General features: G+C 39.3%; 1 protein-coding gene across 1 annotated transcript; it reads right to left on the bottom strand.

The window, feature by feature from the left end:
• Positions 1-3,803: 3,803 nt before the first annotated feature.
• On the bottom strand, positions 3,804-18,551 carry RSBN1L (round spermatid basic protein 1-like; the record flags this gene model as incomplete). Its single annotated transcript, XM_009874653.1, has 4 exons — positions 3,804-3,971; positions 6,960-7,102; positions 7,292-7,429; positions 17,908-18,551. Coding segments are annotated over 4 exons (1,093 nt in total), but the record flags the coding sequence as incomplete, so codon positions are not given.
• Between the last annotated feature and the right edge of the window lie 4,186 nt (positions 18,552-22,737).

The raw sequence follows: 22,737 nt of genomic DNA, 5'->3' as shown, positions 1-22,737 counted from the left end.
GAAGCAGGCAGTGATGTACAGTGTCTTGGTTTTTTTAAGCTGAAGAGATATGTTTATTTTATTTAGGTCACGACCTCAATAAAGCAAAAAAAATAACCAGCCTGAGGCTATTTTCAGGGGAAAAAAAAAATCCCAGATCAACGAGTAAAGTACCTTAGGGAGAATTTTCAGACCACATATTTTACTTTCAATTTTACAAAGATTAAAACGTGTCTCTATATTTTGGTCTGTATGCCCCTGACAAGGATTTAAGCGCTGAAAGCAAACAGCTTACAGAAACATCTCTGATCAGTGGCATTACCAAAAAAAAAAAAAAAAGTTAGCTACATTAATCTACATTATATAATGCTGATACGTGGGGGTTTTTTTAAAAACTCTATCTGCATCTGTAGCTAACAATATTCGTAAATTAAGAATTAAAATAAATACAGTGCATATCTGCACACTAGAAGAACTTCAAAGTAGTATTTTCACAACAGCGTCTATATTATGTTCTACAGATTAAACTGGACAAAGTATAGTAAAGATATATTTTTAAATTCTTCCTTTTCTCAGTCCCTATATATACGTGCAACAGCATGTATTACCAACCCTGCGCTGCAGTTCTATCACAAAACATGACATTTGTTTTGCACATATAGCAGAGAAAAATTACTGCCAGATAATTTTTGATGCTGCATTTGCACATCTGATATTCAGGTCAACTTCGAGATTGTATTTTTGTAGAACCTCAAGTTCAGAAGGTGTCATGTCTCCCCAAAATAGTAGCAGAATAGTTCAGTTAGATGTCCAAAAACATATTAAATCCAAACAGAACTATAAATGGATTTTTCTGAAGTCATCTCAAGTTGCTATTAGCACACTGCTGGAACTATTTTTGGCAATAATTTCTTTTCCTTAACCTCCTTCTGCGAAAGGGCTGCATTATCTTTGCTGTTACTTCTCAAAACAGATTCACAGAATCACAGAACTGTTGAGGCTGGAAAAGACCTTCCAGATCAGAGTCCAACCGTGAAGGTAGCAGTGCCAGGCCCACCGCCAGAAGCACCGCAGCGCCTTATCTTTTCAGTACCTCCGGGGATGGTGCCTCCACCGCTTCCCTGGGCAGCCTGTTCCGACACTGAACAATTCAGGACTACGGGTTCTACCGTGAATGTTTCTGACCCAACGCCTGGCAATGGTAACATTCCTATGATCATGCAGAGAAGCACTAACAATGTCACACTCTGGAACACAAACTTAGAAGGTGCTTGCTGAACCACAGGACTGAAGGATTTAATTTTGCCAATAAAAATGCCACAAAGTGTCTTTTGCCCTCTCTGTAAAAACCCATCCAGATTTCCCTCATATAAGTCTTTAATATTTCCACAATTTAGAATTTCACTGGTATTTAAATTCTAAAAAACACTTGGTATCACCTACAAAAATAATGTTAAGTAATTAGCATGATCACACCACCAGCATTTATGAGACTTCAATGCAGTCTGGTCTTTAAAATGTTTGCTACCAGTAGCAGAGCTCTTCTACAATTTGTAAATATTCACAGAAATAGAAAAAATCGTAATCCAGTAATTTTACAAAAATTCTCAAATCAAGAGCCTGTCATATTCAGGAATGCAAAAACTACTTTTTTTTTGTTTTCCAAATACTAAGTTTTGCTTCCAACAGTGCCCTCTACCCACAAAAAAGGCCTTTTGCCTTTCAACAGTTCTGTTCCTGTCTTGTGAGAGACAGCAGTTATCCTACACAACATTAACATTCATGCCTACTAACTCCAAAAATAAATCCCACTTTCTTTAAACCTGCAGCAACTTCTTGATTACAAAGGTTTTTTTGCACATCCAATTTATTTTTATACAAACTAACATACAGTTCAGCAAGTCTAGGAATTGCTGTATTTTATTCTCACAGAAAACATGAATTTTCTCTATGGTATTTCATCATTAAAAGAAGTTCATTTTTACTGCCATAGTGCCTTCATCACTCCTGGAACATTTCCAGCTTTCAGTCTGGTTCAACTAACTACTCATATTTTTAAAAAAAACAGATTTTTCAGTTTTTTTCCTTTAAAATAAATCTACCCACAATGCACAAATTAGGGTAAAGCTAATACCTGGAATTATTTTAATGTGTTTCATTAATCAATGATGCTTCACTACCACAGGCCCTGATCAGTTCTCTCCATGTAAGTACAAAGAAGCGACTTTTCAAAATAATACAAAAAAAGTGGAAAGGGAAAGCAGAAAGTATCACTGAAGTGAAATCGGGCTTGAAATAGATAATTTGTACTGTGTCGACTGTGCTATCTATTTTCCTTCTTTACAGTTGTCAGTCCCAAATTTTTTCATTCTGCATTAAAAGATACATTTTCAGTCCTTACACTGAACCGAAATGCTGTTACTTCTTTCTTCCCCAGACTGAGGTATTTTCAAGTTTCTTGGAGGTTTTGCCTATTTTCAGGCCACTTTATCTACACAATTTTTATTTTGACTAATTCCATTCATTTTTTCTAGTTTAAAAGGAGTTTAAACGGAAATTGAATAGACACCCTTTTCCACAAGTTCCAATGTAGGAGAGATGATGATGGTTTAGATCTGAAAAGCATGAATACTCATTTTTAGAATATAAGTGAACTTGCAACGATTTCCAAGGGAGGATGATCATGTTATAAAGACACAGGATGAGAATGGGAAGTTCTCACAACATTTAAATTTAAGTACTTGTTAATTTCCACATGCACGCAAGTTGGAGAAGTGGGGTTTTGTTTTGTTTTTTTTTTATTTGATAAACCTTTGAGTCATATGTGCAAAGTGTAATTTAAAATAATCAGATCTACAGAATATCTCAGCTCTTGCCCTGCTACCACTGCTCAGTCTTAATCCACTCCAGCTTCTCACAATCAGAGCAAACAGCAGGATTAAGGCTCCAGCTACCGTCAGCCCAAAATACCAACAGAGTAACATCTGAACAGGCCAGTTCTTCCCCAATATCAATTATTCCACTTTCTATCTCAATGAACTCCTCCACTGTAACACAAATTTGCATTATTTCATCCAACAGGAATTCACTCTTAAAATTTCTAGGCAGACATACAGAGTAAAAAGTGGCTTGGGTGTTTACATATGCAAAGTTAACCTCCAAAGCTAAGGTCATTCTCCCAAAGCAAAGTCAGAAGATCCTGGAAGTTGCTTCTTAGATCTGGGCCCACAAGCCCATATGGTTTTTATCTGACAAACATGTAAACAGCTTGAAATGAGATATATTCGTTTCCTGAATCTCGTATGGGAATTCCAAAGCCAGACATCAAAGAGTATCACATAACCTCTGAGAGCACTTTTTGTCTAGGTGATCTACTATAAATAAATCAGGTTTGTAACAGCCATGACTTTGAAACAGAAGCAGAAAAATTCTTCTCATCTCCAGACAACACAAAGAACTGCTAAAAGGTCTTCATTTGAACCTCTGAGGCAGAAACTCTGGTCACTCCACATGCGCTATTTAAAACAAAGAATGAAGTGTTTTTACATTTAACATTAACTCAGTTACAGCAACTCCACTGTAGCTCTTAAACTGTCATTGCAAGGTGGTACCTTTCTAGTTTCAACTACGCAGCAAAACTCTGTGCAATGTAGCAGAGGGCAGAAACATCTAGTGCACAAGAGAGAGAGGTAAAAAAAAAAAAAAGTCTAGTATTTACTAAGCCTTCATTAAATCTCTAATACTAGATTAACCTATTCTGTGCTCCTTCTACCAATTATAAATGAAAATTTAGGTCAATATTTTTAAAGCACCTCAGTACATACCACTCTCCACAGTGCACAGCCTTCAACACTCCCACAGCAGCCGTAGTCTGTCGTTCAAAGCCTTGTCCTATGTGATCCGCATGGGCTCGTGTCCGGTCTTCAAACAACATTTCACGGGGTTCACTAGTTCGAGGTAGGTACTGCAAGTTTTTTATTTCATTGGTAGTTCTGTTCAAGAAAAACAATTATTAGTGATACAGACATTTTTCTTAATTTCTACCATAGCCAATAGGATTGTTTTTCTCCCTTCAGGAAGAACATAGTCAAATGAGAAAAATAGTACCACTTAGGATGAATTAAAAATGTAATGAGCTACACAAAATATCAGAATGTTTATGAAACAAAAAAAAATTTAAAACACAAACAAATAAACAAAAGTAAAAATAAAAACCAACAGACAATGGTGTCAGGGCACTGAGTGAGTCTCACCTGCAGTCTCCACCCACAAACTTGGACAAGGAGTCCAGGAGCTCAATCTAAACTCAGGCCTGGGACAGCAGTCCTGGCCTGAGCAGTCCCATGGGAGCAGGGTCCTCACCTCCGGCAGAGGTGTGCTGGGCCACACACCTGCTTCCCAGTTTGTTACCACGGACCTGCCTGGCAATCACTGGGCCTGATCCTCCCCGGCTTGACCTTGGACCTGCCCCATCACCACACTCTGGGGCCTGACACACCGGAGTCTGGTCTCCAACCCCAGGTCTGCCCCACCTGCCTCCCTCAGGCGCTGCAAGACTTTGCCCTACCATGACGAGCCCCCAGCCGAGAACTGCCCACCTTTGCTGCTTCCTGACTAGTAGATACACATTTCAATTGGCCCTGAAGTCATTCTTCAGCGTTCACGTTTCTACCAAACTGCTGTGTCTGTGCATTTAGCTCCATGTTGTAGAACTCGGAATGAGAAGCAGCAAAAGACTATTTTTTCAGGGTTTAAGGAAGTGAAGTAAACTGCAGTGGGAACAGAGCCACAAGACAATTCTCTTGGCCACCTGGAGCCCACAGTGTGCGCCACATTTTTCTAAGAGCTGTTCCTAAGCATAATGTAGTAAAGGTTGGAAGGGATATCTGGAGACTGAGTAGTCCAACTTCTCCCACTCCACTAGAGCAGGTTCCTCAGGACCATGTCCAGTCAAGTTTTGAGCAGCTCCAAAGATGGAGGTTCCATAAGCTCTCTGGGCAATATGTCCCTCCATGTTCAACCATGAATTTTTATTTTCTTATTTTAAATTGAACTTCTTGTAATCCAGTGTTTAACGTGGCTGAAAACTGTTCTTCTCACAACCTCCTATCAGAGGTTTATATACGTTGCTATCATCCCACTGAGCCTGCTTTTCTCCAGGATAAATCTCAGTTCCCCTTCGCCCACCTTCATGCCATCAGATCTGCTCTAGTTTGCCCATGTCTATCTTTGACTGAGACGTCCACAGTGATGCCTTAAGGTCAACCTGTCATGCATCAGGAACCCAAGTTCTCCTCCCTCCAGCTGCTGTCCAGCCAGTTGGGTTCCAGCCTGTGCTGGTGCAAGAGGTTATTCCTCCCAGGTGCAGGGCTTTGCACCCCCCGACTTAACTTCACAAGTACCCTGAGTTGGCCCATTTTTACAGCCTCTCAAGGTCCCTCTCACTGGCAATGCAACCCCGTGGTAGGCCAATCACTCCTTCCAGTTTTGCATCACCTGCAGACAGCTTGCTGAGGGTGTGCTTTGTCCCATGATGGCAACCACGAATGAAGATGTTGAAACGCACTGGCGCAAAGAATCTATGTCTGGGCTACTCCAGTAGCGATTGTTTTCCAGCTGGACTTTGTGTTGATCAAAACCCTTCGAGCATAGCAGTTAAACCCATTCTTGAACCACTTCACTGTCCGTCAATCTGATTTTCGTTTGTTAACTTGTCTATTAGGATGTCATGGGAGACAGGTGTCATGGGAAAAGCCTTGCTAAATTCAAGATAAACAACACCCCTCATCCAGTGTTCCTCTCATCCTGTAAACCAGTCCTTTTGTTGTTGAATACATGATCAGGTGGATAAGGGACAACTTCCCCTTTGCAAATCAATACCAGCTACTCCCAACAGTGTCCTTTGCTTCAAATGGTGTCCTTCTCTCGTCCCAGGATGAGGATAGCCAACGGGCCTCAGTTCCCCAGGTCCTGCTTCGTTCACTTCTGAATGATTGGAGCAACATCTGCTTTCCTTCAGTCCTCAGGAACCTTCATCAGCTGCCATGACCTCTCAATGAAAATGAAAAGTGGCCTTGCAATGCTATTAGTGAGCTCTCACAGCACCTGTGGGTGCATCCAGTTGGGTCTCATGGGCTTGTGTCTGTCTAATCTGTAAATCTAATGCATTCTTTAACCTCATTCTCCTTGACCGAAGGCAAGTAGTCCCAGATATTCCTACTGTCTCTGAGACCTGACACTCCTGAAGGTAAATCTCACCAGTAAAGACAAAGGCAAAGACAGCACCAAGTATCTTGGCCTTTTGCATGTCTCTCATATCCAGGACCTTTGCCCCATGCAGGAAATGACTTACATTTTCCTTGATCTTTCTTTTACTGTCCATATGCCTGTACAAGTCCTTGTTGCCCTTCACATCTCTTGCCAAATTCAAGTCCAGATGGTCTTTGGCTTTAACTGCATCCCCTTCACGGCTGGACAGCGTTGCCGTACTTCTGTGGCACCTGACTGCTTCCACTTCTTCCATGCTCCCATTTTACGTTTGAATTTTGAACAAGAGAACTCCAAAGACATAATTTCTCATGACACATAATATTCAAGTTCTGAGGAGATCCCTGCTCTTAAGCTGGTACTTATACCCAATCCAACAGCAAAGCTTAAAGATGTAATTTAATGCAGGAAGTGTTACTTTTCAGATAAGAAAGCAGCCCTTATCCCTTAAGGTCTGCAGTTTTCACCTTAAATTCACACTAGAGTTCCAGAAAGGAACAGCACCTTACTTGGCCTGATAGTAAACAATTTTTAAAAAATAAAAGTAACCATATCCTTACAAAACAAAGCAACTTAAAAGTGTATTTTAGATTAAGATTTGTAGAAATTAATGCTAAAATACAGTATCAACTAGTAAAAGATTTGAGATAAAAATCAATCTGTAGAGAAAGAATACTAACCAGACATTTATCAAGCAAAATAATTCAACATACCTCTTCCTTTTGAAAGGTGACTTTGGCATGTCAGCCACAGGGATCATCTGTTCTCCTGGACGTACCCACATAATGGGACCGTCATCACTGTCTTTTCGACTCTCTAATTTTAAACTAGAAAGTGTTCCCCATGGCAGTGTACACTAATGGGAAATACAAGCCACAATTTCAAAGCGAGTTAGTTTAAAAACATTTCAAAAGCAGCCTTTATCTGTCACAAAAGCATTTATTAGACCATTCAATCAGCTAAGCAAATATCAGATACTGTCACTTCAATAGTACTAGACAGCATATTGTCCCCCTTCTCCCAACCCATTCCCTTCTGTCCTTACTTTTAAGAAGGGTGATTCTTCCAACATATCAAGGAATTCAGGGAAATAATCCCCCACCTCCTCATCAACTGCTCCAACCAGGCTGATCTGTCTCATTGGGCCAGCTCTATACGTACCATGAGAGTATGTTCTTTTTACCTACAAGTAGAATATGACAGCAAAAGTTATACTGAGTCAACTACTGCTCAAAGTCTGCATTCATTAAATACCTCTAATCTCTACGCTTATGTTTTCTGACTGATAGTAGTCCTAGAGTCTTCAGGATGCTTAAGGTTACTATAAAGTCAATTACTACGAACTCATCACCAAACACAGAAATGCTCATTAAAGATACTTGACAATTTGTATTTTAAAGTCTGAAGGTAAGATCTATCTATTGCCTTTCAAGAAAATAACATTTCAATGTAGTAACTGTGAAAAGTTACACTGCTTAATAACTAGTAAATAAGGATTCTTACCTGGATTACTCAAGTCTAGCTGAACTTTTACCATTTTCCTGTAACAGAACCCTGAGTTACAACTAATTAAATGCTAAACATTTACTCTAGTAATCATTCTCTCCCCTATGGCCTCTCTAAAAGCTGTGTGAGCACATTAACTAATTATCACAGCCAAGACAAGGCTCGTAAAGAGACAGGACAGAAGAGAAAGCATGGCAGTTATTCGTTCATTTTTTGCTATGCTAACATGTTGTGCTCCCTTAAAACTTTAAGGGCTGTAACATTCATGAACAATCTTTTATTTTGAACAGAAACGTGTATTGTTAAAATGTTTTTCCAATAATCTGACTCGTCCTACCACAGCAACAAAATACTCAGGCATGAGATTCATGAGGATCACTTTCCCTTTAAGCTTCTGCTCTCCTGTTTAACAGGCTGAAAGACACAGTGGTATTAGATGAAACATGAGCAGATCGGAACAGAGGGAAGAGCAGATGGGATTACTGCACAAACCAAGGCTCTTGCACTGCAGCTCTACACATTCTGCATCCAAAGCAAGAAAAAAGGTGCAAGAAAAACAGTTAATGAAGTACCGCTTAGCTACGATACTCACCCAAATAGACCATTAAAATTCCTAGTAATTACAGCAGTGCAGAAGAGAATTAGTAGCTGTTCCCGAAAACGCAACACGGAACAGTACCGTGTCCTTCCGGGAAGCCAGACTGATGTATCCACATGCACTCCAGAAATGCAAAACCAAATACCCTTCTTCAGATCATCCCAGTCACTACCGCACAGCACAAAATGAAGGACTGACTAAAAGGAGAATTTTACAACACATGTGAGCTAATGTAAACGGCAAGCCATCATGGTTTGCCATCAAGAGCAGTACAGCTGGACAGTAGCATTCCCCTGTTCCCCAAAGCCTTAGTCAGACACTCTTGTAACTTCTCTGCACGGACAGCTGGTGACACTGTGATAAAACATCAGAAAAAAAATTCTTTCAGCTGAATCTGTACCAGTGCAGTCCTTGGCTGTACCTGCACTGGCACAAAGCATCAGAAGCTCACACAAAAGCTGGGACAAGGGACGGACTGAGAAAAGGAACGCACTGGGACAAAGGGGGGACATTCACTTGTCCGTACTGCCTTACTGGATAGCAGAATTCCAAAGTAACCTAAAACCACTTCCTGAAGCTACAGATAGTCATAAATCTGTTACTCACAGTTTATCTAACATGCAAAAGGATGTTTCTTCCACTGGTGTAAGTAGTTCAGTACTCCACCACTCCAGGACAGGATATTAAGCTGCTGTCTTCATTCACACACCTGACTAAAAGTAAACCATTTTTCTGCCTTTCTCCCAACTTCTTTCTGCTGCCACTGCCACACTACCAAGTACAAGATATAGGACAAGAAGAAATAGCCTCAAGCAGCACCAGGGAAGGTTTAGATTGGACATTAGGAAAACTTTCTTCACTGTCAGGTTGTAGGCCTGAAGGGATCGTTGGGTGGTAGTTATTCAGATGCCTAAGATATACAAGATAAGGGGCGTCGTCCAGCACCAGCCCTGAAGGAATAAAGGCAATTAACAAAGGCACTGATGGGAAGGGGTATCTGATAAGGACCATCCGATGACGACGCCCCTTGTGGAATCCGGGAACAAGATGCCCTACAGGATTGCCAGGAACAGACAGTTTTGGGACTAAGATAAAAGAGTTCATTATGAGGAAGACCTACGGCCTTCATCCCTGAAGACCCCTGCCCACGACCACCAGGAGACACTGCGCAAGCGTGAAGAAGAGGAGCTGCCGACCACCGGAACTGAGTGCCTTTTCAGCATAGTTCATGAATACGTATAGGCGTCTTATGAATATGTAACTTTTACTGCATTTAACTCGGGTAACTGCGTTTGCCGGGTGTGCACGTTTTTTGGAGGAGATATCCCCCGTGCACCAGCGCGCTTATTAAAGCATACCTACTTTATAACTTCTCGAATTATAGAGTCTTTTCTGCGTGTCATAGAGAATGAGAGTTTGAAGAACTCTGTGGTGGGTTAACACCAAGGCAGCAACTGAATACCTTACAGCCCCTTGCTTGTTCACCACCCACTCCCTGCCCATGGCAAGAGAAATGGGAGAGAACAGGAAAAGCAAGGAAATACGTGGCTCCGGATAAAGGAAGTTTAATAAGTGAAGAAGGGGAAAAAAAAGCACTCACTGATGTTTTTTATGTATGTCGGGCCAGTCTCTGAGCAATAGCTACCTTCCAGACCAACAGCCCCATCCCACCCCAGCCCCCTCAGGTTTTTTTTATTATTGCTGAGAATGATATTTTATGGCATGACATTTTATGGAATGATATTTTATGGCATGCAGTCAGGTCAGGTCACTTGTCCCAGCCACGTCCCCTCCCAACTTCTTGCTTTGATACTGCAAACGCTGCTCAGAATTAACCTGTGTTATCAACAGTTTTAGCTAGAAATCAAAAACACAACCCCATGACGGCTGCTATGAAGAAAGTTATCTCTAACTGATCCAGACTCAGTATAAATCCATGCTCGTGATGAAAGGGGAAGATCTGTTCTTTTTTTCCCCTTCCTTCTGTCCTTCTAACATTAGGTTTTCCAAAGGTGGACAAAAAGCCATCTTAAGGAACTGAACTGATGTCCCATTGATGTCTGACCAATGACAAAAATAAATTTAACCCTCTTGAAGACAACAACAAAATAAATAGAATCCATGGCATTTTGGGTAACAGCAACATTTTCCTTTTACTGTCAATATTCTTTGGCTGGTTTCTTCACAGGAAGGGAGGAACATTCTTCTGTGTGTTTCTGAACTCACAAGAACAATGCTTTGTACTACACCCAATACTTTATCAAATTCTATACATAAAATTATGCACTGACCATAAACGCCATATTACACACCTTTTATAAGGTAAAATTACCTTCAGGAAGATTACAGTTTGGAGCACAACTATATTTTTAGAATATTATAGATTTGCTCAAACAAATAACCAGCACAATCAAAATCCAGAATAAAAGGAGTCAATGACATGCAGTTCTTCTAGCATGTGCTCAACATAATGAGAATCAGTACACATACACAAAAAGATCACCAATTAAATGCAGGATAATATACTGGACAGACAAAATAAACATATAATGTAATAAATAAGACATAGCCTAACTTCTTTCTTCTCATGTAGTTTATATTTGACGTCACCTAAAAACACACAAAGGAGACTGTGTCACTCTCTTGCATCAAGGTAATGGAAAATTACGACAGTAAAGCCAACGCTGAATTCAAAACTGGTAAAACTTGAGAATTCTCTTTTCTTCTTTGGTGACTAGTATGGCATCAACTCATTTTTCTACTGTAACAACTTGCTCAGTTTTAAGAAAGTAGTTCTAAAAAGCAAGTGTTTTAGCATAAACACCTTGGTGTTTAAAAGAACCTGAAGATTAAATCTGAACATATATATATATATAAAAAACACATTGACAACAATATATTTAAGCAATATCATCCTACAAACAGGGAACATTTTAGACACTGTATGTTAAAGATGCTTCCATTTTCTGTTTGAAAAAGACACAAACTGGAAGGAGTGGTCCAGAGAAACTAAGCATTTCAAGTGAGTCATTTAAAAAAATGTATGGGGTTGGTTTTTTTCAGTTGAAGTTCTAACATTTTCCTGCAAGAATTTTAAAGGTTTCAATTTTTTTCAGTTTTTCCAGGAAATCTGGAAAAGCAGCCCTCGGATCAAAAAAAAAAAAATCCAACCCCACTGAACAAAAAAAAAATTTCAAGAAACCCACAAAGAAAACCCCATCAAAGTCCAAAAAAACCAAAAACATCAAGTCACCATAAAAATATCCTGGGAGATCAAAGAGAATAGTGAGTTTCCATTTTACTACAAAGGCACTAACAATGCACTTACACATTTGTGTCTTAGAAGTGAAAGCATCCAGCTTGACATTCACTGTTACTCCTCTAGATCTGTTATCCCCAACACTAGAGTCAGGAAGAGGTACTGGAGAATTCTTTCTTATTTGGTGCCCAAAAGGTTTTCTGTTCTTTGCCAACTCTTTTCAAATCCTTAATTGCTTACACACGTTTTCAGTTTCAAATGGGAACCAATACTGAAGCATCAAAATTTCACTTAAATATTCATCAAAACTGCTCCGACTTTAAAAATAGTTGGAAATCTACTTGACTACTTTTGATTTTTAAACTGCATGTACTTCATACTACTTGGTTTGGTTTTATTTTGGTGGGGGCTTTTTGCAGTTTTTGGTTTGTTTTTTTTTCAAGTCACACTTTTGGTGTCAGAATAAGATGCCCTGACAGCTCTAGCATTACTCAAAGGTGATCCATTATCATTAAAGCTTTAATTTCAACAAATATACCATTTCCCAATTTGAAGTTTCTGGAAATGCAATCACAAGGTTTTTCCTCCAGTATAGCTCCACTAGTGTCCTTTTACCACCACAGTTTATCACTTCACATTTCACCTGGCAGCTGAAATCCTCAAATACTACAAAAGGATGGACAGACATCTAAAAGCAAGATGACCTATTATTCTGAATTCTGGTGACAAATACAGTGAAGCAGTCAATAAAGAATTTTAAAAATAACCATTTAAGAATAGCATCAATTAGATAGCTTCACCGAAAGTAATATTGTGAAATCACAGTAGCTATTATGCTCTTGTAACTCAGCGGTGACAAGTTTTCGTTTCAGATCCTGTCCAGGCTGCTGGTACAAACCTCTATGGTTTTGTTTAGGTTTGGTTTTTGTCAATAAAAATACATGGCCAAAAAGAGCATTTCATAGTTATTGGATGAAATTGTCAAGAAGCACTGTGGAAAGGCAACTATTTTCTAAGTGGAAAAAAAAAAATGCACATGTTGCAGGTTTCTAGTGTCATCTCATGGGAACTGATTATTTGTTCAGGGGTATTCAGTAAGTGGAAACCTGGAACACAATAGGCTGCCAAAAAAAGTCTCTTACATGTCGCCTTATGGATTACTTGGGAAAGCATATATATTTTCCTATTCTATAACAGAGATAAAATTCATTTTTTTCATCTTCCAGAAGGAAAAATAAAGAAAGGGGGGGAAGAACAAAATAGAAGGCTATGCTTTAGGGAACCTGCACAAGAGGGAATAGCTGCTAAAAGCCATTAAAATTTCTTAATCACTAACCAAACCTTCAAAAACTTTAAAAGGAGTAAATTCTATTGAAAGTAAAATTCTACTGAAAGCTACTGAACAGATACATAGTTCCAAGAATTCTTTCCAGAACAGAGGAAAACTCCACAATATAGGCAAACAGACACTGTACAAATCTTCCACAACAAGAAAATAAAACACTAACCAATTATTTCAGATTTTCTTTAAAATATTTTCAGCAATTCCCCTCACACACTAGGAAGTATCTTCAATCAAGATTTCACAAATCAGAAAAGGAGTGAACATCAAAAACTTTGTTGCAAAAGCTAAACTTTTAAGAGCTAAACAAGGAGGAAAGCAAAGAGAAAACAATATTAGAAGGAGCTAGAAGAGAACTGGAGTGAGAAGCTCTGTGTCCAGAACTTTAATAAGTGAGGACAATCATTTTCTTGAAGCCACCAATACAAACCATCCTTACTACTGCATTTCCTCCTCTCAGATACTTACACCATTCATACTATCTAAACATGCAGCATCCATCACAGTTAACAAAAGCCTTACTTCAGACTGGGGAAAAAAATAAAAAAGGCAACAAAAATTATTCCTCTGAAGATGCAAACTGCCTGCTCTGAGAGAACAGGGCTGACTGCATAGTCCCACAGTCATCCTTGAGCTACCTCTGGCACAGTAAATTAAAATAACTTGCTAACTCAGTAATAAAACCAACCACTCCTGAGTAGGTGAAGCTTTCTGCTGGATTAGCAAAAAGAACTGGTGAGCCAACTTGGGAAGCACCACAGCCTGGCACAAGAACATGCAACTGAGAAGAAAGTAGCAAGAAGGACACATCCTTTTAGCAGTGAGAGGTGCTTGACTGGCTCTGACAATCTGCCTAACTGCACACTGAGCAGGGTACAATACAAGTGACTTTTCCTAAACCAAACAGACTTAGTGATGAGTATCCTCACAGTACAAAGGCATTAAACGAAAAAGAAACAAAGCTCTAACAAATCGACAAGAACTGGAAAATAACCAAAACGGATTCTTCAAAGCTAGAAGAGGATAAGGGTCTTGAAGAGGATAAGTCTTGAAGAAACAGGTGTCAAGAGAAGCAAGACATAGAAGCGTTAGAGTCCATTTAGCCTAGTTTCAATTCCTAGAAAAACAGCTAGATACTCATGTCTTAACCACATGGAAAATAAGATGGCAGAAGCTAATAAACACAAACACATTAAAAAATACCCCACAAACAAACAAAAAGAAAACACACCAACAACCAAGTCAAAATAATCTTTCTTTCTACGACAGGAGGACAAGTACACACCTTGATATTTGCATTATGCTCTCAAAATGCTACAGAAACATGGTCTAGTAACAGCAAAGAGTTTTCACTTGTCTGTGTCCCCTCAACTCTCCCTATGAAAGGACCGACTCGGTGGCACAAAAACAAGGTCTTCCCTTTGAACACAAGGTGTGCTTAGGAGACCCGCAGGAAACACCACGCTGCACGGCTACTGCAGGAAAGGATCAAAACTAACAAGATCTTTGATAAACTGGAGAAGGGCTGTGAAAACAGAGGATAGCGATAGATAATTAACTGCAGAAACATGAAAAGAGAGGGACTCAGCAGGAGCTGCTGCCAGAGCAGATCACAAAGCGCTCTGGGAAAAGGCACGAATAGATAACAAAGAGCAATCATCTGCAAGACACTTGAAGCAATCTTCTCATACTCCTTGACAATAATACACCAGGCAGACACTGCATTTTCAGTACTGTATTTTAAGAAAAATGAGGAATATTGAAGAGAGCATATGGGGGGAAAAAAAAAGCTGTTAAGCAATCTTCAAATACAGAGAACATCGAAAGAAATTATAAATTATTTGCTTTGTCCACTAAAAATCAGAATAAAAGGTAAGAGGACAAACAAGGAAAAAGAAAAAAAGAAGTTTTTTCAGATTTCTTCGGGAAGTTTGGCATCACCTACAGATCTTCAGCAAACACACCACACAAGCACTTGTCAGATAAAGCTGAAAAACATTCAATCTTGTCTTGAAAACAGGAATTGCTGGGTACTGCTCAGCATTCCACTGCACCTGTACTAAGTAGCTGCCTACGGAACAAGACTGAAGCCCGGTAAAACCAATGCACTCAGTACTGTTACAGTTAAACACAAAGTGTGCACTCCGAGATTTCAGCAAGGCAATAAAGATTTGCACTCGCCCAGCATGAGGACATGGTAACAGGTTCAAACTGTAAGAGGTACTTGCCTCAACAGCACTAAACTCACGTAAGCTGCAAGGGGGCGGCAAAAGCTGATTATTTTTGTTCTTGGAAATCCTCGTAAGAGTCTCACAAGTAAGACTCAGAGCTGCCCAGGAAGTGATGCAGCTGAGGCCCTCTACACAAATGACGGAGCCCGGAACAGCAAGCGTCTTCCACTGCCTGAAGGAATGACTTGCTGGCTACAAGGATATCTAGACTAATTCAGTTTTGCCCAGTTATAGAAACAGTCCGACTCAAAGCTGACTGAGTAAAACAAGTTCCTACTTAACCATGACAAAAGGACCCACCTCAAGCGAGACAGTCCAACAGCTGCTAAACACTGCTCAGGCAGTGCAGGACAACAGGGAACACAGGAGTGCAGAACTTTTGCAGTGTAGGAATAGAAATCTACATTTAAAATTTCATTGAAATATTCTGCCACAGCACATTACAATTCCTTTAAAAGATTCACCAAGAACTCAACACAGGAGACTATCGTCAACCTGCACAAAACTGAACAAGTTACACAGCCATTTAGGACCTTTTATTAGGAAAGGCAGTAGCAGAAAACTGAAAAAGTCCTAACTCCTAGTAACACACACACACAGAAATACAGCTGAAGGTTAAAAACCACAAAATTCACAACTCTGATTCAAAAAGGTCCTGTCATATCCCTAGAGGATGAGCACTCTGACACAGTATCACCAGGATTACTAGACTCTCATACTCCTTCCTGGACATCTTTGATACTGGCCCCAGTCAAGGGAGAACACTGAACTAAAAAAATCCTTCAACTGTAGCAGATCACCTGAGCAACATAAAATAAGCAACCAGAATAAGACCAAAAAAACATCAAGTAATAAAGGAAAAATAGAATCAATAGCTAGGCAACCCAGATACTGACTTACATATTCCAGGAAACAGCAATGCAGAGCAAAAGACAGTGTGAGTAAGTTTGGTGTATGCTTGTACACATTATTTATACACACTACACCCTCCATGTTAGCAAAAATACAAGGAGCCAAGCATTTTCTGTCAAGCAACCAAACTCTGACAAGTGATAAAATGCTCTGAAAACCAGTTGAAAAACTGAGAAAAAAACAAAGTAAGTTACCAGAATTAAATCTCCAGCCAAGTAAAATATAGGTTAGAAGACATATTATGAAGCTGACCAGCTGAACGCTATAGTAGAGTTTGGCATTTTTTCCATCTCCTATATTTTCTCTCTGTTCCTCCTTCACTTAAAGAAAAATGGGAAATCATGATCTCAGCTCCAATGACTGCAGGTCTGGTTTAACTATAGATATCAATGATAATGTTGTAATACCAAGTCAATCCATCCTTTCAGTAAAGTAATTCCATTATAATTCACAAAAATGAAATTTAGATTTTTAACTACTTCTTTAGGGTAGATACTAGCACATAGCTATGCTTGCATTAATGCTGCTTAAGACAACAACAGGCTGGACTTGAACATACTTGTAAGGCCAGGTCCAGATTTTTTTATAGAAAAAGAGCAGCTCTGGGTAGTTGCCCAGAGTGTGTTGTGCAATTTTACTATGAAAGTAACTATCCAGTTTACATAATGAAAAAAGAAATAGTGTATGTATTTCACAGAATGTTCATGTTCCATGGCAGTGGACATTTTCTTAATGAGCACTGCAAATGTTCTCTTGCAGCAACATTTCAGTTCTGCATATCCTTGTGGATAAACACACACCTGTTACTTGTCAATAAATGCAACAGTGTTCCATGCAAATAATCATGTAGCTGAAGGCAAAAAAAACCTGAACTCTTCATAATTGTCTAAGAAGTTTAACAGCATTCCATACACAATCTGAACTCACAGAATTTAATGGGCAATTGTAAGCTAACAATGTAATGAAAAAACAGGATTGAGTTTCTTCACAAATGGTTCTGGAATATCTGTATGAGCTTTACATAATATCCTCATCACCAAAGTGGTAATCTAAAAAAAATTAGAATTTTTTTTCCTTATATTTAAAAGACCTGAAATAAATCATATTCAACAGTAATGTTTCTCCTACATCAGTTAACAAATAGCAGAGGTGATGTTTAATCAGTAGCTGTTTTTAAGAGAGTATACAGTCATTTCTCTCTGGAAAACATAAAACAACGAACTAAAAATTATTCAAAAGCTGCCTGTCATTTTGCCACACAACTTCATAGCTTTCAAGAGAATATAACTAACTGGGAGGAAAGGTGAATGTGTCAGGATGCAATTAGCAGCTACTTTAACCACTATTAAGTTCCTTTAAGGATGGATTTAGAAGCCTCAAACTATAAATGCCACTAATTAACTGTGCCCTACACAGGTTTTATGTAGAACATTGTTTTAATGTATTAAAGCATTTCATTTTTATGAAGTTCACACAGACGAGCTACAGTTCAGCCCAGATAGCCACAGCCAAATCACTTTAACTCTCCAAAATTCACAGCTCAGTTTCAGCTACGGAAAGAAATCCAGAGAAACCCACACACAGGCGTGCATGCAAACACTTCCCCTCCCCCATAACATCCAACCTTATGCCTCAGTTAACAGGTTCCTTATCTTAAATAGTGCGGAACTAATTTATTACTTAAAGAATTTCCTCGTTTCTAGTCTTCTGCATCATTCACATAGCACAGCTAATAAAAATCATATTCTAAAAAAACCCGCAGTTGTTCGAAACGATTATATGACTTTAGAAAGTAAAATGTATAACCTCTTACCTGAGCATGAAAATTTGACATAGTCGTTGTCTCTATATCTTTCTTTCCCAAAATCTCCATTTTCACTGGTGAATTGGGAAAATTAAACGAAAAGTAGTCTAAAAAGTCAGGTAAATAAGTAGCTGCCCCATGAACAATACCCATTACATAGTAAGCTGCACAGTTTTCATTTTCACTAAAAACCAGACCCACAAACTCTTCTGCAAATCTCTCCATCTCCACAGGAGATAAGTGGGAGAGTTCATTACTGTAGGCATGGATAACTGATGCACCTCCGTTAGGCTGGTGCTCAATATGAATCAGCTGTTTGAACTCCAATGTGTCCAACCTTTTGAGTTTATTTTGAACCCGTGGCTCCTTTAACGAGACAAATGGAAACTCACTGTTCTCTGGTATCTTGGACTCACAGTCCTTCTTGGAATCCATATTTTTCCCATTGAAATCCTTAAGATGATCATCTATGATGCCTTTGGCTTCCTGATCCTCAATATCAGAAACCAATCCTGAGCAGATGGTCTGAATGGACTTGCTGTACATTTTTGGACGCTTCCTCTTCTCATTCTCTTTATGTTTCTTTTTCTTTTTCTTCTTAACTTTTTTAATCTGTAGCTCTTCTGCATTGGTTTTTGGTTTCTCCTTCCCACCTGGGTAAGAAAAAAAGATCTCTTAAGTATCTTCATGCACAAAATACATATTGAAGGTCAGGATTCAAAGTCAGCAAAACCCTCACCGTGGCACACAAAGACCAGACAACAATACCAAGGGTCACAATATGGATCTTCCTGAAAACAAGCAGTAAGACACACCTGCCATGTTCACATCATGACTGACAAACAAGCTGAGGGTGGAGGAGGAAGAAATAAAAAAAAATTTAAAAAAAAGCCAACCAAAGAAGTTGCCCAAAGCTGTTTTCATGATGAATCACAATCCTTAACCATATCCTTTAACTAGTCATCAGGAACTACTACACCAGAAAGTTCAGAGACATCATATGACGGCTGACAACAAACGTTACCAAAGAAGGAGTTTACAAGCGGTCAGTGAATATCAACACATCCCCAGCGAGCTGTTCACCACATGTCACTGCCAGAACGTACCTTGTCAGGTGGCTTTACATGGTTACTCTTCCAGAACTAAGCAAAGTTTGTTGAAATACACGTTGAAACATGTAAAAACTGACCCCTACACTTCTTAACAGAAAAAAAAGAATTTAAACAAAAGCTCAAACAAAAACAAACAAAAAACCTGACCACCTAAACCCAACACTTCACAAAATAGAAACTAGTCTCAGGTTTATATAATATGCAAGCTGAAGTGAAAACAAACTGTAATGGCCTAAAGCCAAAAAGGACTCATTTGAGGATAACATGTTGAAGTGATTCCCAAATACAGAGGCTGCTAGCAGTATCTCATCTCTGAACAACTCTCCTCCACAAAACTTTCTGGATCTCTACATGCCAAGAAGGATAAAACTCAGGCCATTTTTAATTCTGAGACACCTGGAAACCAAGAGAGCAACAATCACTAGAATAACAAAAGGATGTGTAACAAAAAAATGCCAGAAGATCTATAATAAGAAACAGCAGAGACCCCCAAATTACTTACTTGCAACTGGAAAGAGAGAGAGGAAAATCAAAACAGGGAGTGTGGGTCCTTGACAAGACAAAATATTAATCCCTTCAAGGGCCTGAGCTACTGATGCCACTGGCGAGGAAAAAGGCCTCAGGACATGGAACACAGAAAAAGGATTCCAAATAGGATTTTTTTTAAAAAATCACTAGAATTAAGACTTAAAAAAAAAAATGCATACTAACAAGAGTAGAACTTGGTTTTCTAAAAGCACTTCAAACAGAAATTGAAAGATAATATGACTTAAAAAACTGAACAGTTGTTTTGAGCCTTTTTCGCATTCACACAAGCTTATGCTACTACATACACAAGGCAAATTCTGCCAAGAACTCTACTTCATTTTCACACCGGTAGAAAACGGTGTACTTAAAAATTATTTTTAGATACTTTGGGCACAGTATTTCATAAAGAAAATTATATTTATAGTACAATATCAAACTGAATAAGCAAAGGCTGTGAAAATGTTAAATTCATAAGTATTTGTTTGGCCTTCAAATGGGGATACACGATAAACTGACCATCTAAGAGCTCACTGCCACAGCTGGGTAGAGTCCAATCCCCCCTTCTTCTCTGCTGCTGCTCCTGGCACACAGTCCTACATCCTCCCTGTACTGACCGATGCTCATCTGGTTACACGCTAAATCGACTTAATGGCTCAGCAGAAAACTACTTCATTTGCTGCTAGTTTTGCAAACATAATCGGTTCAGGGCATTGTCAGACAGGAACTAGAATATGGAGACCTTTGACCGCAGGCACTGAGGAGCAGCACCCATCCCTCACCAGTGGCAGCAAAGCACTTGGTCTGCTCAGCTCCAGTGCCCGCCGCACCTTCATCTGTACACCCCGAGCTCTGAACAAGGCTGAATTTTTAAGCATAAAAAATTTTTCCCTGCCACACACAACACTACTTTAACACATGTATGAGATAAAGGCCCAAGCTCCTAGCAAACTTTAATAGAAAGTTTCCTAATCTAAAAGTTTTATCTTTTAAATTTAGCACTAAAGTTACACAATTTACCTTTTTAAAGCCAATATTCCAACACATTTAACTGCAGCAGGGATCAGAGTACAATTTTTTCCCCCTGTTTAGGGTGGTGCTGTACAGTGCTGGATCCCAGTACTGCTTTGACATCAACACATCAAACTTGAGAATATTTGTATTCAACTATTTTAGCAGGCAGCCAAAGTTTTCCTGAGGAATACAAACACAAAATGGAAAACTAATTTCTACGAGTAGTATTTCTCAGCAAAGCTTGAAGAGAATTTCACAGGACAAGCGAGGCAATGCATTTCTAGCCTAAGGCCTCTGTTCTGCTAAATTTTGAAGATCCACTCTGAAGCAGGTGTTTAATGCTGCTCAGAAGGCACAAAGACTTCAATAGCAAAGGGAATTAGTTTGCTGAAATCCTGGGATTGCTATCAGCAATCCTCAAGCACTTTCATCTTATCCTTTTGCACTTGCTGTAGAGAGGAGCAGAAACACTCACTTGGTCGCTCCTCTGCTGTATATATCAAAATACTTTGAAAGCAAAAATGTGCTGCTTCTTCCAAAACCAATAATGCTGCTTCAACACTTGGCAAACGGACATGAAAAAAGAATTGTTGCCTTCAGTGTCTCCCTAGAGCAGTAATCAAGTTGTCTCACGCAGAAATACAGAATTTCATGAAAACATCAGCAATCCAAAAGGTTAAATAAAGATCCAAACACTGTTAGGACTGAGCTATCCAAACTAGTTTTGCTTAAAGCACGATTTGGCAGCAGCAGTGCAGGGCTTGATGCAAGCTACCTTATTTCACCTCTCAAGTAGTTCCTAGCAAGGCACGTGCTCCCAAGCCAAAACCTCAAGATAGGTGTTTCAGAGAGTCTTCATCAGCAACCACAGTGAAGGGGTGTACAGACGTACACAGACATACAACTGCTGGAGTCCTATTTGGTTGGCAATATCCACACTGAGTTATAAAACTTGCACTGCAATTTCAAAGAAATTAGAAGAATGGAAATCCGCGTGCATGATTTTTCACGTACGTACACTCTCAGCAGTAACAGAACTACCTTTAAACAACTTTTAATCATCTTCTAAGCAAGTCAGGCCTTACTACTACGAACACTTCTGCCACTGTGTACATCTGTATGACAAGTTGATATTTCAAGATAACTCAGTAATTCTATTTCTTGTGGTGCCACACTATCCCCCTCATTCACAACACAGCACCTATTACTAAGGAATGAGATTGAGAACTGTTTGAATTTTATGGAAGTAGGCTAATGATCTGTTAATTACTGCATGATAAGTACTTGTAATTTAAGATGATGCTAGACAGCCTGAACACTAGTAACTACAGATTCCTTCCAAGTGTGAGTTTTTATAAGCAGAAAACTCAGAAATTAGTTTATTGCATGTTCTGTTTTGTCCATGAGATCATTTGACCCAACATTTTACATAAACAGAGGCCGTAAAAATTTTACTTGATTCAGTTGTTTCAACTAGAGCAGTGCTTCTCAACTTTGCAGTCACAGTCCTCAAAATTATTGAGATGAGGAAGTTCCGAAAATTAAAAAAAAATAATAGCAATGCCAATTTTGGGTTTTTTTCCCCCCACAGTTTTCTAGCTGACAGCTAGTAGCAGAAAGGGACAAACACTTTTAGCTGCAGTTAGTAACTAAAATCGGTTTTCATGTTCTCAGTTTATGGGAACTCAGTCACCAAAACTGAACAGAGCTGAGGAACACTTGGCAGGGAGGGGAGAGGTAGGAGCAAAAAGGAAGGAACAGGACTGTAGAGGAACCTAAACAGAGTTCACATTTCCTAGATTTTCTCTGTTGCCTGTCTGTGTGTTTGTGTGTGCACACGTAACTTCATCTAGAATTGTTGGTGAGTCTGCTTATTCTTGTGTGTGACTTGCTCTAAACTCTATCTGTGGATATAACCCTGCTCTAAGTTTCAGGTGATCCTTGCCATTTTCAAATCTTTATGTCACTATTTTGCTCACTTCTGTAATCTATCTCCAAACATTAATAAACACTTAATTGCTGCTATCCCAAAGCAGTCTAACAAAACTTTCTGTCCACAACAGACACAGAGCCTAGCTGGAAGTCAGGTCCCTAACAAGCGGTGTTCCCCAAGAGTCAGTACCGGGGATGGTCATTCAATATATTCATCAACGGCCTGGACAGAGCGTACCCTCAGCAAGTTTGCTGA

Source organism: Apaloderma vittatum, unplaced genomic scaffold (genome assembly GCF_000703405.1).
Source record: "Apaloderma vittatum isolate BGI_N311 unplaced genomic scaffold, ASM70340v1 scaffold6128, whole genome shotgun sequence".
In the NCBI taxonomy this organism is placed as follows: Eukaryota; Metazoa; Chordata; class Aves; order Trogoniformes; family Trogonidae; genus Apaloderma; species Apaloderma vittatum.
This window is presented reverse-complemented; position numbering and strand designations above follow the sequence as displayed.